Source organism: Protobothrops mucrosquamatus, unplaced genomic scaffold, assembly GCF_001527695.2.
Source record: "Protobothrops mucrosquamatus isolate PMUCROS unplaced genomic scaffold, P.Mucros_1.0 scaffold732, whole genome shotgun sequence".
NCBI classification, from domain to species: domain Eukaryota; kingdom Metazoa; phylum Chordata; class Lepidosauria; order Squamata; family Viperidae; genus Protobothrops; species Protobothrops mucrosquamatus.
The window spans coordinates 203,969-221,846 of record NW_015387006.1 but is presented as its reverse complement, the minus strand read 5'-3'; the positions used below and the strand labels follow the sequence as shown (position 1 = coordinate 221,846).

The 17,878-nt window shown below is 35.6% G+C and overlaps 1 protein-coding gene across 1 annotated transcript in view; it reads right to left on the bottom strand.

Annotated features, from left to right (window-relative positions):
- The window catches only part of CNTNAP5 (contactin associated protein like 5), a 268,416-nt gene that overhangs the window by 47,682 nt on the left and 202,856 nt on the right, over positions 1–17,878 (bottom strand). The window contains exons 13-15 of the mRNA XM_029284572.1: positions 12,253–12,409; positions 3,829–3,956; positions 1,353–1,523 (exon numbers count right to left, since the gene is read on the bottom strand). Of these exons, the coding sequence (XP_029140405.1) occupies positions 1,353–1,523; positions 3,829–3,956; positions 12,253–12,409 (456 nt within the window). The remainder of the gene's footprint in view (positions 1–1,352; positions 1,524–3,828; positions 3,957–12,252; positions 12,410–17,878) is intronic.

Below are 17,878 nucleotides of genomic sequence, written 5' to 3'. Positions count from 1 at the left end.
CCTTGAGAATGAAATACAACACACTGAAGTATCACCCAAATAGAAGATTATATGCAATTAACACTAAACCATACCTCATTACCTAGTGATAATGTGCTCCTGCTTTTACCAAAGGTTTAATGAATCAAAGGGCCTTGGGGGCCTTATTTTATTACATTTTATGTTGAAGTTATTATAATCATATTACTCAATGATGGTAGTTCATTCTAGGTTTGTTCAGACTGATGGAACATGGAACAGAAAGGCCTGCTTTCATTCTAAATCCACAACACAACACCCTCCATTAATAGACTGAAGCAGTAGACAAAAAGATGATTTAAATTAGTTTTTTCTTTAATACAGTGGTCTCCAATCTTTCTGGCTTTGTGGACAGGCAGTGATGGCAGCACTGGGAGGGGGGGAGAGGGGATGGTTCTGTGCAAACAGCAGGCATGTGTGCTCGTGTGTGCAGCATTATTTGTGTCCGCTGCTCACACAAGTGGAGCTACGCAAATAGAGCTGTGCGTGCAAGCTGTGCTGCCTACCACTTGCACAGCCTGGTTCCAAACAGGCTGCAGCCTGATACCAGGCCACAGCCTGGGAGTTTAGAATCTCTGCTTTAACTCTGGGAAGCAATTGCAATTTAGTTTCAAAGAAAGTTAGCTTGCTTGACAGGCCATTATGACATACTGAGCATTCTGGAACATTCCCCTTTCCTCATTGGTATGCCAGCTGCTTTCTAAAAGATTATTGCATAAATACTATTTATCATCACCTATGAAGAGAAGGAGAGGCAATCTGCTGATAACTCACATACTATATGTGAAAAGTAGCAATTTTGTGTGCTGCTTCAGATAAGAGACAGCTACCCAGCAGAGTCAATACTGAGCTTAATAATATTATCTTCATCTGAATATAACTCTTTGAAGAAGAATGTGTCTGTATGTATGTTTGTGCACACACACACACACACACATGAATGGGAGCGAGTTTGGGGTAGTGGTTCAAGGCACTGAACACTGAATATATTAAAGGGTTCTAACCTCTCAACTTTTGGCATGTTATCCTCACTTTTAAGACTTAAAACATAGACACAAATTTCACAAATATTAAGCACTCAAGAAGATACATGATTTAATTCAAAAGGTGCATTTCCAAATGGTAACTGGCTTTTTTTTCCCTTGAAAGTGTTTTGCTTTTTGGATGAGAAGCAAAACATTTTCAAGGAAGAAACCAAGAAAGTCCAGTTGTCTTTTGGAAAAGCATCATTGGGATAACCGTGACCTGGATGAATGAGATTCTCCATAGACATTTTGTGACTTAATCAGATCTGAAGGAAAATAATATACTACAATTTCAGTTGGTAAACTTACAACTTATTTCAACCCTGATGAAATCTTTCATTCCCAAATTTTCCAAAAAGACTCCAGACATCTTGGTTGTTTTGAAGAAGAAAGAAATGTCTGCAGTGAACTCGGCATGGAAAGTGGGGAAGAGAAGATACGAAGCTTCGGTACTGAAAGAAGCTGCATTCCAGAACTGTCCTGCAAAGTACAACAAACTTCTCTATAGTTAATTATATGAGGGAGGTAAAAGAAGCAAAGATATACTGTAGCCTTTAGCCAGAGTTCATTAATACAGAAAAATGAAACCTAGGAAGAAAAATATGTTAGGGCTTCTGCATTGTAGCTACAGGATTCATTCATTCATTCATTCATTCATTCATTCATTCATTCATTCATTCATTCATTCATTCATTCAATTACTTATCATGACAATGCGTCCAGATTAATGAATAAAATCATGCAAACAATAAATAGTAAAGCACTAATGAAAATATAGAGTTTTAGATGTATAGGATCCAAATCACTTCTATGAAACAGACAAAAAACCTCTCTTTAGAGTCATCCTGTGCCAGGTTCAAAGTTTAATTTATAAATATTTGAAAGAAGTGTATCTTGTGCTACTTTCAAAAACCCGGCAGCATAATGGCCAGCCATGGCTTACTAGACTAGAATGTCATAATTAGAATGTCATCACTGAGAGTCAACACACTGTAGACTACACTCACTAGTGTGACCACAAACAGCCCCTTTTGTGCACTGCTCAGTTGATAATTGGGAAACATTTTTCTATACACACAGCTGAAGTAGCAGCACTTCAACTCCAGTGATAATCTTTCAAGGGATCAAGAAGTTAAAAACAGAGTTTGTTAAGCACCCATGGAAGTTTTGCAAAAGACAGATGAGTTAGGACAGTATAACCCTCTCTCACATTTGACACAAAATCATTCAAATTCTATATTAAAATAAAGAAAAAAACTGTGGTGAAAAACCAGTGAAGCTTGTGAAGCTTTCCAGATACACCTATCTCGCTGATATAAAGTATATAAATGTACAATAAATCTGTGTTCCCTTGGAGAAAATGTTTCTTGAGTCTAGAGTAGATAACTTAACGACTTTATAGAATACTAGGTTGCTGATCAAGAGAACTGAGCACTTCAGGGATGTGGTAAAGAAAAAATAAACCAGAGTTCTTCCAACTGAGTGAGGCAAAAAGGAAACATCTTCTATAGACCTTAATTGGACAAAATTATTTTTAAAGACCTGAAGTGCTAAAAAAAAAAAAACTCAGAAAAGTTTAAGTTTGTTGATAACTTCACATTATTTTGGGTGATTAAAACAAAAAAAAAAAGCAAATACAGTACACTTTGCACATAAGAAATAGGAATTAATATGGAAAATGCATTTAAACAATTTCACAGAGAAATGCACTGAGCTAAAAAAAAATAGCTTTACATATATTAATTCTCATATTTATCATAGGATGTGTTGGGTTAATTGACCAATGGCTAGATTTGCACAAAACACAGTTTTACTGAAGAATAGGGCATGGTAGTTTTTTTGTCCAGTGTGTTGTAGAAATCTAAGCACTGTCTTATTTTATTATGTGAATCAAATCATCACGTTAAGCTATAAATGCTTAGAGCAGTTCATGTTGTGTGAATATGGTTATTGCATTTTGCTAAACATAAAGTTTAGTATTTTCTCTGAACCCAGGAAATGTATAACAGCTGTGAAAAAGGCAAATCTCATACTGAGCATCATTCAGAAAGGATTTTGAAAAAAGTTGATGGGGTACTTTTTAATTTGACCAAAGCAGAACTAATGGAAGGCAGACAGAAGGATATAATTACATATACTAATGGGTGAAGGGAAAGCCAGAACTTTTTCTCTTCTCATAAACATTTTCATACAATAAACTGAATTGTTGGGAGAAACAAGGAAATAAGGAAATGTGAAAGAAAGTCCTTCACACCATACAAAATGGGCAATTTTGTACAGGAGAAAATAGTAACCACCAACTTTAACCGCCACCACCAGCTTTAAAAGAGAATCATAAAATTTTACAGCCGATAATAATTTCAACTACTAATGGGCAAGATGGTTGGATATTACTTGTAATTAATGAAGAGAACAGGTTCTCAGTATTAATTAGTTGCTGAAGAATATGAATGAGAAAGTCCTGCTGTATTCAAGTCATGCTTGTTCATTACTCATATGTATCTTTATTCCCCCATTGTGGAGACAGAAGTCTGAACAAGCCCTTAATTTGAACCTGTAGCACTCAAAGCCTTATTACAAATTATTTAGAAAAATATGCTTCTTTAGAAACTGCACAATTCATTTCAGGAAACAATCAGACAATGCAATTATTAGAAGGTATCTGTTATCAGTAATACAAACAGAATTCTATCCCTCACGCATGCAGACACACACACACACACACACACACACCAGCTTCTTATACAGCTTGTGCATAAGGATGCTGAAAAGAGCTGATACCCACTATCTCCATAGCAACGAAGAGGACCAATTCTCCAGGCAGCTTCAGAATTAGGTCTGTTTGTATCAGTGATGACTATCTGGTTCACAGGTAAATGTTCTTTAAAGGAAAGGAAACCGGTGTCATTGGTCCTACGAATAGATAAATGTGTAAAATGTATATCAGGGTTGAAATCCTAAATAGCTTTGCTTGAGAAATTACAAACATACACATACCTATATATACGGTATAAATAAAGAGAGAGAGAGGGGGAGAGAGAGAGATGCATACTTGGATCCAGAAATGGTGTTTAAAGTCTATTTTGATAACAGGAATCTTTCTAATGTGTTCCTATTTAACACATTTTATGCCATGCTTTAGTCTGTTTCTCCCCTCCCTTCAAGTTGCCATATTGCAGTAAAATATATTCAGTCATAATTCAAAGGCAATAAAATAACATCTAAAACCCTTCACTCTTAAAAAAAAATATACACTAGTTCAAATGCCTAATCAAAATTGTTTTAATCTAGTGTCAGATTGCTAGCCTGATGCCTGACAGGTCTCTTTACTGCAGGAGTGACAAACTGGCAGTCTGGAGGCCAGCTGCATCACACGTAGGCTACACCCACCCCGGCTCCGCAAAGGCAAAAAACATTGTGATACGTCACGATATATCACGTGACCCAATAGCATTTGACACCCGTGCTTTACTGAGTGCCTCCCATAATTAGAAATCCTCCCTCAAAGTACTCAAAAGAACTTGTGTGGAAATACTAACAGGCACTTTGTAAAAATGTCCCCACACAACCTTATAGAAGAATAGGAGTCCTGAAGGACAAGGAAGGCCAGGTCACATTTTCATAAGCAATGATTTCCATTAAGAGATAAGCAACACTTGAGTTATCGGTTATAATAGCAAGGTTGTTGTGTGGACACAGATAGAAGCGAGTACCCATTTGACAGGGCAAGATTCATCCACTTTAGCAGAAGCTGGGGGTTTGTATAACTTCCTTTATTTGGTTACTAAATAAAATCATTTTCTAGATTTTCAAAGCTCATTGACACAAGTGTTTGTGTATTATATTGAACCAATAAGAAAAGGGAAAGGAAAGGAAGGGAAGGAAAAAGGAATGGAAGGGAAAGGAAAGGAACAGAAAGGGAAAGGGAAAGGGAAAGGAAAGGAAAGAAAAGGGAAAGGGAAAGGGAAGGGGAAAGGGAAAGAGAAAGGAAAGGAAGGAAAAAGGAATGGAAGGGAAAGGAAAGGAATAGAAAGGGAAAGGAAAGGAAAGGAAAGGGAAAGGGAAAGGGAAAGGGAAAGGGAAAGGGAAGGGAAAGGAAATGTAGGAATGCTTATATTGGTCTTTGACTGGTCTACTTAAGGGTATATCTGAACACAACAATTATATTAATTGTTGCTAGGAATTCCTCAGAACTGATCTGTAAAATATCTGGGGTCAGCCATGCTGCATTATATGGTTACAACATCTTGAGGTATGCATTATATCTGGAGGAATAGAAGACATGCTGAAATTAACGTAACTTCACAACCCAGCTTTTAACATGCTGTACCAGCTGAAAGTTTTCAATGGTTTTCAAGGGTAGCCAAAACGATTAATTCAGTTTTGAAGACTGCTGATATAGGAGATTTCTGTGGAATCCATTAAAGCAATCTTCAAAAAACTTTTTAGGTTTTGGAAATAATGGTTTGAGTTTCTTCTTCTTCTTCTTTTTCCTTGTTCAATGACAATGCAAATGTCAATGAAACATATAGATAATATGGCATTATATGTGCGTATAACAAATGGCAAGAAAATAGAAAATAAACACAGAGGATATTCTGTGCTCTGGCACTCAATATATTAATATTTCTACTGACAAGAACGATATATCTGTTTGCTTGGGCATTTTTAAAAATCAATAACACTGCCAAGCATTCCTTGAGAAAGTGGCACACTGCCATTAGAGAAATTTTGTGTTAAAAAAAAAAACTCTGGATGTTATTGTGCTCTTACTGCAAACTGATTTGAGACTTCCTGTGAAAATTGAACAATAAATCTTCTAATTAAAAAAAATATGTTTGCTACTAGAAATATCCATATTAACTGTATGCTGGATAGATAATTCAAGGTCATGGATTATTTATTCCAGAGCAGCAACAATGGGAGTGCTGAACTGTTTTATTTTTTTTTAAAAAAAAAATAGCATAAAAAAATGTAACACTGACTATCAAATCTTTCTAAGGCAAGTGGTAATAGATTTCCTTTCCAAATCTTATTACACTTTTATATGGCTGGCATTTTGGTGGAGGACTAACTGTCCATATAATATAATAATTTAAAAATGGTGTCATCACAAAAACTAGGTAAATTACAGATTTATGATCCATCTGGATTATTGATCAATAATCATAAAATTAATCATAAAAATATTTTATGATTGGCCATAAAAATAAATGCCATAACATAGACCAAATAGCCAAAGCTATTTTTTCCAGTCTTACGTTAATATGCGAGGAAGACAATATAAAAGTAAGGAACAAATAATTATTTATGAGGAAAGGTACTTTAAAATACTTTATACTTCTTAAGGCAAGCAAAAACTCAGCCCATCTATTATATGAAGTTCAGATTTGAATTTGTGAATTTTAAAATTCTGCATAAAACTCTGCTAAAGGCTCAGGAGGACAAAGTCAAATTTTGATTTAATAAAAAAAACAATTTTTTCATGCATCTGTAAATTCAGGGAAAAAAGGCATTATATTGCACAAGACATTTGCATATGAGTTAGAAAGAGGCAAAAATAGAATAAAGCAAACACATTTAGAATGCAGACCTTCAAGAAATTGTGTTAAGGTCCACAATGCCTAATGAAGTTTTCAGAATAATATTATTTAATTTTATTTATTTAAGAATATTGATACTTTATATAAACAATATTTTCATGACAAAATTCCAGATAATTCTCATCTAACAATTAACCAGAACCAGGCAGTATTGAAATTAGCTAGGTAGCTGATCATGTATTTTCATGTCCTTGTTAATCCATATCCATAAGATGTGAACAATATGGAAACAAATTAACTTTCTTACATATTAATTACGTTTCAAATGTGCCCCAACAGAACTTCATTACATCTATGAAAGAACATGTAAGTTGCAAGTTCGTAGCAGTTTTTAATATTTATAGTAATGTATCAGTCATATTGAAAAAACAAATCCTCATTCTCTTGTATTTCAAGATGCTGCTTTGCAGTACTATAAATTGGAATATTCACAAGGTCCCCCATCACTTACAGTATAATAGTTGGCAGGACAGTAGTGTTATTCAATTTAATTTCCTCTCTTATAATATCCTTTGGGTATATTGCCTAGTTTTAAGTTAATGAAACCTCACTTGAATAGGTAACCGCAACAGCATTTAATGAAATTTGTGATACAGTATATTATGAGAAATGTAATATCAGCATATGTCTGGTGCTATGCAACTTGGAAACAAGCCAAAGAAAATATCTTCAAAAATTTTGAAAGTTTGCAAGTAGTGGAATGCAAATTAAAAACGTTTAAATTTTCCATGTTGCTATGCAAGTTTTAAAAAGTTAAAGCAGCATTAGAAGTAAAGTACTGCAGCTAATTACATAACAGAGAGACTCTGGAAGATAATAACATTAGAGTTTGCCTAAATAAGTCAACCCAACTCAATAATTATTCTAGCATCTGTTCTTTATGATAGAGAATAAGGTCAGTAATAACAGAATAACAGAGCTGGAAGGGACCTTGAAGGTCTTCTAGTCCAACTCCCTGCTCAAGCAGGAAACCCTATACCATTTCAGACAAATAGTTGTCCAATCTCTTCGTAATGGTCCAATGTTGGAGCATCCACAATTTCTTGAGGCAAATTGTTCCACTGATTAATTGTTCTAACTGTCAGGACTTTCCCCCTTAGTTTTAGATTGGTTCTCTTCTTGATTAGTTTCCATACATTGCTTCTTGTCCTGCAGGTGCCTTGGAGAATAGGTTGACCCCCTCTTCTTTGTGGCAGCCCCTTAGATATTGGAGCACTACTATCTTGTCACCCCTAGTCTTTCTTTTCATTAAACTAGACATACCCAATTCCAGTAGCCGTTCTTTATATATTTTAACCTCCAGTCCTCTAATCATCTTTGTTGCCTTTCTCTGCACTCTTTCTAAAGTCTCAACATCTTTTTTATATCTTGGCAACCAAAACTGGATGCAATATTCCAAGTGTGGTCTTACCAAGGCATTATAAAGTTTTTACTAACACTTTACCTGATATTGATTCCATTCCTTGGGCTATTTTTTCCCACTTTTATAGAAAAGGAATATATTTTTTATAAATTGAAGAGTACATTTCTCTAGAATTCTCATATGACAGCAATGCAGGGATCTTCTTAACATTATCTAAAGTATGAGATGCCAAGTGTGTTTATATGAATAGCCTGCTGTTCTATACATTTCTTTCTCTAGTGATCTACAGTATCCTTGGCCTCCTGTTTTCTGAATAAAAATATCCTATGGGTCTTTTATTCAGAAGTATGAGGAGCTATGAAGTCTGCAGTGTGATGGAGAGTACGTGATGGAGAGAACACCACCAATGTATTCTATCATCTTACAACTATAAAGGAAGGGTAGAACATCCCAAGACTTTCAAAAGAACTCAGAAAAAACCTTTAAATGCATAACAGAAGCCACTTGTGAAGAAAACTTTCAGGAAGACATTTTCTAGCATTGTATTAAGCAATAGGAAAATCCAAATATTGTATTAAATTATAGGCTATGCTTCCACAATCTGGTAACCTTCAGAAGTATGAGCTACAACTTTAAAATTCAGGACTAGTAATCCTATCACTACACTGAAGGCAACGGCCCAATTTAAAACTACTGAAGGCTATTAAGAAAAGAGAACGGCAAGTTGGCTCAGGAACAACTACAGCAATCCCATCCTGTCTGAGGGATCCTTGGTGTTCATGAGCTTGGTTGTTTTCTTGAATGGAATGGGAAAGCTTTCCACAGCCAACTCACCACGGCCAACTCATTGCGGGACAACTTGCCACGGCCAACTTGCTGTAGGACAACTTGCTGCGGGACAATTTAACAATTCTATTTAATTATTTAAAATAAATTTAAAAAAATATTTTCATTTTTGCAATTCACATTTCATTCTGTCTCTCCTTTTGCATCCTTTCTTTAATTATTCTATTCCACTATTTCTTTGATATTAGTGTAACTCTTGTCCAGCAACGAGTTGTCCTGCAACGAGTTGTCCTGCAGTGAGTTGGCTGTGACGAGTTGGCCATGGTAAATTGCCATAGACTCTTTCTTGAAGACATTTCATTATCAGAATTAGGTAACAAAACAATCAAGCTCAGAGAGCACCGATAACTCCTCATTTCAACCCTGAGCTACAAATATTCTCCTTTATTGCTATCATCACTATGTCTCTTAACAGATAAAGCTTTTTTTTTCTCTCTGCTTTCAGAAATGACACAAAACTGTATGGTTCCAACCTAGTTTTTTTTAAAAAAATGTTTTATTATATTTATAAGTACAACATACTCATTAATGTAGTAAGTGTTATATCTGTAACTATTGTATTATGTTATTTATGTTTTATTTGTAATTAATTTTAACAAATTGTTGGCTTTGTTCATGGCTATTTCTGAGCGGGAGAATCTAGAAAACCAATTAAAAAGTACTTGTAGCAATGAGACAACCATTTTCTGCTTGCCTTTCATCTGGTTGTGAAAAATGAACATATCAAGGGAAAAATGACAAATCTAATTCAGTAGCACAAACACAGCTCAAAATAAAGAGATTAAAATACATTTTCTGAGTACTAAATTCTTGTCTGTATATGAATGGAAGGCTGTGTTAGTTTTGCTTTCTTTGACATTCTAATACAGTGGTGGCGAACCTTTTAGAGACCGAGTGCCCAAACTGCAACCCAAAACCCACTTATTTATCGCTGGGTGCCAGGTGGGCGTGGCTCACTGAGTGGGTGTGGCTGTGGTGGTGGTCATGGCAGACTGGGTGGGTGTGGCCAAGGTGGGTGTGTTGCTCATGGGGAGGGATGCCTGTGGGGGGTGGGCAGGGTTGGGGGAGATCCAGGGGGTCTCTGGCAGGTGGGGCGGTAGGCAAGAGGCTCGTCCTGCGAGGTGAGGCGAGGCAGGGCGGGGGTGCCATTGCCATGTGACAAGGCAGGGGCCGGGGCAGCTGCTGCCTGACACCATCAGCCCCCGCATATAGAGGCCAGCGAGCGCATGGGGGCCGACAGTGTCTGTCAGCAGCCACAGCCTGCTGGCCCCTTGACCGGCGCACTCTGGGGCTCCACAGCCTGCCGCCAGCAGTTCAGAGAAGCCGCCTCTGAGCTGGATGGCTGGCTGACAGCTGAGGAGGCAATGCAGTGGGTCTTGCCCAGGAAAAGGAGAGCATGCGAGGCCAGGAGGGACGGGATGGGGGAGAGGGAAACCAGCCGTGCCGGGATTCATCCGGCCATGTGGGACCTCAGCAAGTTAGCAGGCGGCTGGTTGAAGAAGGGCAGTTGCCATCTCCAGGGCATGGCGTGCGTGCCCACAAAGAGGGCTCTGAGTGCCACCTCTGGCACGCGTGTCATAGGTTTGCCACCACTGTTCTAATATTTTAAACTTTGAAAATGGGGGGGAAATTATACAAAAATGGATACATTTTGGTAAATTGCTCCTTAAAAATTATTGGCAATGCTTTTATCACTCAGAGCTAAGAGATTATCTAGACATGTGTCAATAATCTGTTATTTGCTATACAATATGTTCCATTTAAAATATTTTCTCTGGGTCAAGTTCATCAAATAATCAATGCTCAATAGTCAATCATAATCTTCAAACTTTCTAGCAAGTAAGTCTTTATAGAGGCAATGGAGATAAAAGTTTTTCTATATACATTTTTTCTAACTGTTTTAAGTTCCTTTTTCTGCTCTAAAATATTCAAAATGCTACATGCTTTTTATTTTATTACACCAGGGTGAGCTATTTCCTTTCTAAATTGAAAATGCCAAATTGCTTTAGCCTATGAAAGTCATTCTGTGCTCACATAATTTTAACTACGGTCTTTTGTTCATTTTCCAATTCTACTATAACCATTTTTCTTACTTCACCACTGATTTACATACACTGCATTGGTATAATTTTTCTGTAATATAGGTTAGGTGTAGTGCAGAAAGAAAAGATGGATTTTTTTTTTCCAAAGTGCAAGTTTTTGAGCAAAAAATTTAAAGTTTCTATAATTTATTGTTTTCTTCGGCCTCCATCTCACTAATTAGGAAATTAAAATTTGTTAATTATTAACATTAAGCATGTATATATCATTAATATAGAATTTGTGTACCTGCTTTATTACAAGAACCAGAAACCTATTGAAGATATGTACATTAATCATATAATGAACAATAGGATCTTTCTAAATATGAAAATCTTCAAAGCAGAAGGCCAATCTAGATTCTAGACTGAAGAATGATTTATTCCAACTTCAGCAGCTTAAATCTGCAAAGGTATAAGGTACATTTATATAGTAGAGTGATGTTGAAAGATTATTAATTGATTTTGCAATTCTAGTTTATGTGTGACAAAATTAAAAGAGCATGTTAGTCAATTTTATAGATTTGAAATTGTTCTTGAGATCACACACTTCTCAAGAATATTATCCTGAGTCATAAAATTAAAGGATGGCATACTTCTCTATTTCAAGTTCTCCTGGCTTGGTATTCAAATTGGAAACACAATGTGAAGGCAACCATAAAATTTATTTAGACATTAAACTTACTGAATGCCTTAAAGAGGCCTTTATATTATATATGTTTTGTGAGATTTGGAGCTCTACATTCCCCAGTTTGCATGTCAAACTTATGACTGAAAAGTAAGATGCACAAACATTAAACTTTATTTCCATTTCATTATATGCCATTAAACTTGCACTGAACTTTTTCTCTTTTTTTAATAAGAAAATTTAGTTCACCCATTGCTTTTCATTAGTGATACACTAATTCAGCCTCTCATAAAGGAAGTCCCAGAGAAATCACTGGTATAATCTTCTACCAGATTATAAAACCACTACTACCCCTAATATAGTCAATGTTTGTCTTGATACATAAGAGTGAAGCACCAGATATTGGTCCATAAAATTACTTTTCTTTGATATCTTCAACATCTTCTTTCTCTCCTTTCCTTCTGTTTTTAACTGCTTTAACTTCCTGTAATTATTTTTTTAAATAATGCATGTAAACTTCCTGTAATTATTTTTTTAAATAATGCATGTAGAAGTTCATGTATATACAATATGTGCATATGTACACACACAATGGTGAAAGCCTACAATAAAATTTACCAATCTACCTTTCATTAACATTCATATTTCCATACGAACAATAACATAAATTAAAATGCATTTTCATAGTTACCATTCTTCTCTGTCTGCATCACAGTTACAAAAATATCTCAGATCCACACAGCTTTCTTCTAGACCGCATGCACATTGTTGGATTCCTGGAATTGATCCTCCCCAGTAAGGATGTTTTTCGTTGGCACGACCAACCCACCAAACAAATGGAATTCCATCTGAAGAAAGATAGAGAGAAGATCTGCCATAGGAAATGTGAAATAAGCAGACAATTCAAGGAAATGAAATGGGTAAACCTACTTCTTTTATCCTCTATGTCCTACCACTGGTAAAATAATAGGAAAGCAAATGATGACTTTGGATTTATCACCCAGATTTTCTGTAGTGTACACATGTGAACATGTGTAACTTCATTTGGGAGGCCACCATTTTTGTAGCAACATATTAAATGTCCCACAATCAGATAGATAAGATGTAAGCATGGTATTGATAAAATGATATTTGCAGGCATTTTAATTTTCTGCTGTATGGGATCTGTGTCTGATTTCTGTTTTCTTTTTCTTCTCTTCTCTTGTATGTGTGTGTCTCTCTCTCATGATCTTATGTATACTTATGAATAATTAAGAAAGATGCGCAAGGAGACAGGAAAACCAGCTATGAATAAAACACACTTATGCAAATTAAAGACAGGAGGGAAGAGATTATTTCTATAGTTCAATGATTAATTTGCCTTCCCATATAGTAGCTTGTTGATATTTCTCTCCATGACACATCAAAAATGTGTTGGACATCTTATAAAATTTATCAAAAACAGACTCAAAGGATAGAGGATACATAATCTACACAAATTTCCAAAGGTGAACATGTTCTTAGGGTCTTGGTGGTCTCTGAATTTAGTTTTGATCTCCAAGTCATTTTATTACTGTGCAAGCTAACACCATCAATGTTTTGATATAAAGTGAAATTCAGTGGTTATTTATATCTAGTTGTTTATCCTACCAGCCTTGTGTTGTGAAATATTGCTGCTTCTTGATTGGTCTTACTTTGCTCCTGTTCTTGCTTATCTGGGTGGTTGGTAATGTGAATGTGATGTGGAAGAATATGCACAGGACTGTTTCTTTTGACCTTTGGCCTGAATGGTTTATAAATGTAATTAATTTCTGTATGTCAGCTGATGGCTAATTTGTCAGGTTGCCAGGCTTCTAGGAATTGTCCTGCCTTCTTAGAACTGATTTAAGCTACAGTTTCCAAGATTTAATTGTGGCTGAATTTCTCTACAAGCTGTGAAATGAAAGAATTTCCATCATGTGTTCTGAGTGCCAGTTTGATCTTTGGGACTGCATTCCTTTTTGTGCATATTCTGTCTGTGGATTGTGATAGATTAGGAGGATACACACTTTTAGAAGAATTTGTGTGGGTATCCATTCTGTTGGGAAATGTTATACACTGATATTCTGTTTCTGTTCAAAAACCACAGTGCAGTAACTCAGAACATCAGAAAGCAGAAATATTAAAGTACGTTTTAGCTTTATGTTTTTGAATTTGGGGAATGAAATCAATTGTTTTGCAGACTAATTTATGTTTTGTGCACACTTGACTAACTCTACTTAAATATTACAGTATGTATAGGCATGGTGCAAATAAAAAATTCTTTGAAATATAAAAAACAGGTTAATTATGAAGTACAGAGAACTAATTAAGAAAAGCTTTCAAAGAACTGTTCAAAGTCAGTTTATGTTGCTCTGCCCTAATCTTAGACTTAACAATGTGAATTATTGTAGAGAAACAAAAACATGAATGAAACGTGCTTACTCAGAAATAAATTTCATTAATGTAATGGACTTACGGTAGATACAAGTAGTTTTCAGAGGAACAGCACCATTTTGGGGGCATAATAAATTGAAAGATATGGGATTTATCCAAAGCCCAGTCGTACTCATTATAAAAACAAAAAGTACATTATGATTTCCCCAGGCATGCAGCTTCTGCTGTTTTTTCCCCCTAATTTGTGATACATATTGGAATGCTCAGGTGTATTATGAAGAACATATTATCAATGTTATTATTTTTAGCTGAAATGCTGAAATGGTGCTTTTTTGTACAGTACATTAAGTTGCAGATATGAATAAGTTTTCCTTTCATGATATGAAAAGGGAAATGGTTTCTATTCTTTGTTCAGGTACCATGAAACCTCCAAAGTGTATTTCTTAGAAGTTGTAAACATAGTCCAAGATTTGTTGGATCACAGATAGTACACAACTTACAATCAGATGCTTAGCAACCATTTGAAGTTACAACAAACCCACTTCCCCCTCATGGTACATATGACCTGGTTCTAAAGTTATAATGGCCAGGCCCCTTCCCTGTGGTCAGTGGGAACGTATCCCATTCAGCAACCAGCTCACATTTACAGCTGTTTGTAGAATCCCTTGTTCACATGATATTTATAATATATAAATATATATTATATTTATGGTCATAAGTCATGTTGGTCGCAAAGCAGGTAGCAAAGTGATTTGTCTGTTTTGATTATCCTATGTAGATTTATATTATATAGGACATACAGTACAATTAGTTCTGGACTACTTATAATATTGATATTTTTACCAAAAATCAGTGTTTACTTCCAATTTTTGGCAAAAAATCCTCCACAGTGAACAAAGCGTTCACTTAATGACTGCGGTGTTCACTTAACACTACTGGATTCATTTAATGACAATGGTGATTTATTTAATGACCACCACAAAAAAAGTTTGTAAAATTGGATCAGTCATGTGATGACCCATTTTGCAACCAACATGACTTATGACATAATGGGCAAGCTTCATTACAGTCAAGGGCTACTTGTATGTCCTATATGATATAAATCTGCATAGAGTAATCAAAACTGACAAATGACTTTGCTATCCAAGCAAACCATTGCTCCCCCCCTTCTTACCTTGTACCTCCTGCCTCTTTTTTTCTTTCCCCCATTTTCCAATTAGCTTTGTTTCTATTTGTATTTTTTTATTATAATACTTTAATTAAAAGAATGCTTTTCAAGTGCTTGCTACTCTTTTAAGCATATTTGTAGGCACATACAAATGTATTTAGTACTAGCAATCTAATTGCAGTGATAATTTAATAGATATATTGGAAATTATTATTTAAGCAAAAGATGCTAATTTAGGATATAACACTATTTACAGTAGCTGTATAATACAACTTTGTGTGGTTACCAGGAAACAAATGGTAAGCATTAATCAATATTGAGATGCATATTATTGGATAAGTTTATTATGCTACAACCTAGTGGTATGATAAATAGACATCGCTCGGGCTGTAAGAACAAATATTTTTATAACGTTTTTTTTTTGTTTGACTATTTTATTGTACTACACTAACCAAAAGATTTATGAAAGTCCCTCAAAGTAGCATACTTGCCAAAGCTCGAGTCATTTAAAACTACACTAAATAGAGAATTTGCTAATACACTGGAGGGAAAAACCTGACAAAAGACAGGGAATAGATTTCTATTGTCTAATGTATCTTTTTTAGTATCTCTTGGAGCATCTGATTCTGTCACTAAGAAATGACAAAGTAGCTCACTTGAACAGCAATGAGCAGAGAAATGAGCTTATATAGACTGTCATGTAAGTTCAACAAAGAACTTTAACACGTGCTCTGGAAATAATTTAATTATACTAATATCAGTGTGCATTTGCTTAACGTTCTGTTTCAAAGCAGTATAATTACATCACAATGCTTTAAAAAAATCATTCTACAGTGCACAAGCATCTATGCAGACTTAAACAAGGACAATCTGAGGCTGAATCAAAATGAAATAAATTAAAGCAAAACTAAGAAAAATAACAACATTCATATATTGATGAAATTATTAGATATACCTCTATCTTTCATATACAATAGTGAAAGTATAAACTACATCTACAATTATTTTCAGACTTAATCCTTCAGAGTAGTGGTGGCAAACTGCCGGCCTGTGGGCTGGTTGCATCATGCAGAGGCCGCGCCCACCCCAGCTCCGGCAATGCGAAAGAAGTCGTGATACGTTGCGACATGTCACGTGACGCGGCGAGTTTGACACCCATGCTTCAGAGTAATGACTATGGACAATATATTAAGGGTTTATTTATTTTAATCATGAGACTAATTCTGGATCTGACTCAATGTAGCTTAAGAAGATTGCCAAACGTGGATTTATTTAGTTGAAAATGTTGCAGATTTAGTTCAAATTTATCTTGAGATTTCTCCCAGATTTTAACAGGAATTCTTATCTTCCTTATTACAATATAGCATTATGTCAGTATTGGAAACATTACCTAATAAGTCTGGAACATAAAAAAACTGCCAGACACCAATGCAAGTATTTAAAAGGCTTTATTTCTTATGTTCCTCTTTCTTTACTCACAGACACATGCTTCTTTCTCTTCATTTACTTTTTCCCTTAATTTCCCTTAAGATCTCCCTGCAGATTTTAAAAACTTATATCATACAAGGAGGAAGGAGTATTATGTATGTTCACTACCTTGAGTTATTTACAAAAGAAATCAAATAAAGGCAGGATATAAATACTGTAAATTAGTAGGTAAATATATTTATATCCATATCCCTTAAGAAATAAGAAGGCCATTGGTAAACTAATGACAAACAGTTTAGGGTGATTTTTCTAGAGTCACCCAGAAGACTTTGTAGCCAATCTGAGTCTTGATATTCCTAATCCCAGTCACTTTTTTATTCCCATCATACAGTGGCTTTTATAAATATGTATGGGAAAATAGCCAACAGAACATGTAGGCTATAGGTCCGTGGTGGCGAACCTATGGCACGCGTGCCACAAGTGGCACTCAGAGCCCTCTCTGTGGGCATGTGCACTGTCACCCCAGTTCTAGGCCTTCAGTTGAGTTTTATAAAACCTTTTCACTTTAGGCCTCCGCCGCCGTGTGCAAAAAAAAGGGGTTCAATCAATCGATCAATTTCAACTTCTCGCGGGAAAAAAGATCTCGCAAAGTTGGAATTGATTGATTGAACTTTTTAGTCCCACCCAGTGTGCCGTTACCACCACAGCCATGCCCACCCAATGGGCCACACCCACCCAATGGGCCATGCCCACCCAGTACCCGATGATACATAAGTGGGTTTTGGGTTGCAGTACCCGATGATACATAAGTGGGTTTTGGGTTGCAGTGTGGGCACTCGGTCTCTAAAAGGTTTGCCATCACTGCTATAGGTATTTCCTACTTAGCTTTCCAACTACTGCTATCCTATTCTAATACAAATGAAATTCAAATAACATGGAAGAAGCTTGCTATAATCCCTGGGATGGAGGAAGTATAATTGAACAATGATTAATCACCATTTTTTGGGGGAAAAAACCCAGTAATTATTCAGAACTATCTCCATTAATCAGCAAAATGTGAGGATCCTTTGATGGGTAAAAAAGAGAATTAGAGAGAAATTAGAGTTTCCATATTGTTATAACAGAACAGACCTAGGGAGGATTTTAGGTAGGGATGATTTTAAGAAAATTTTAATTGACACACAGCTTCGAATATTTGGCTTTTAATTTGGTTTTATGGGGTTTTTTTGTTCTTTGATGTATTTTGTTTGTCTGTTTTAATATGCTGTGCACCGCCCTGAGTCCTACGGGAGAAGGGCGGTATATAAATTAAATTATTAAATTAAAT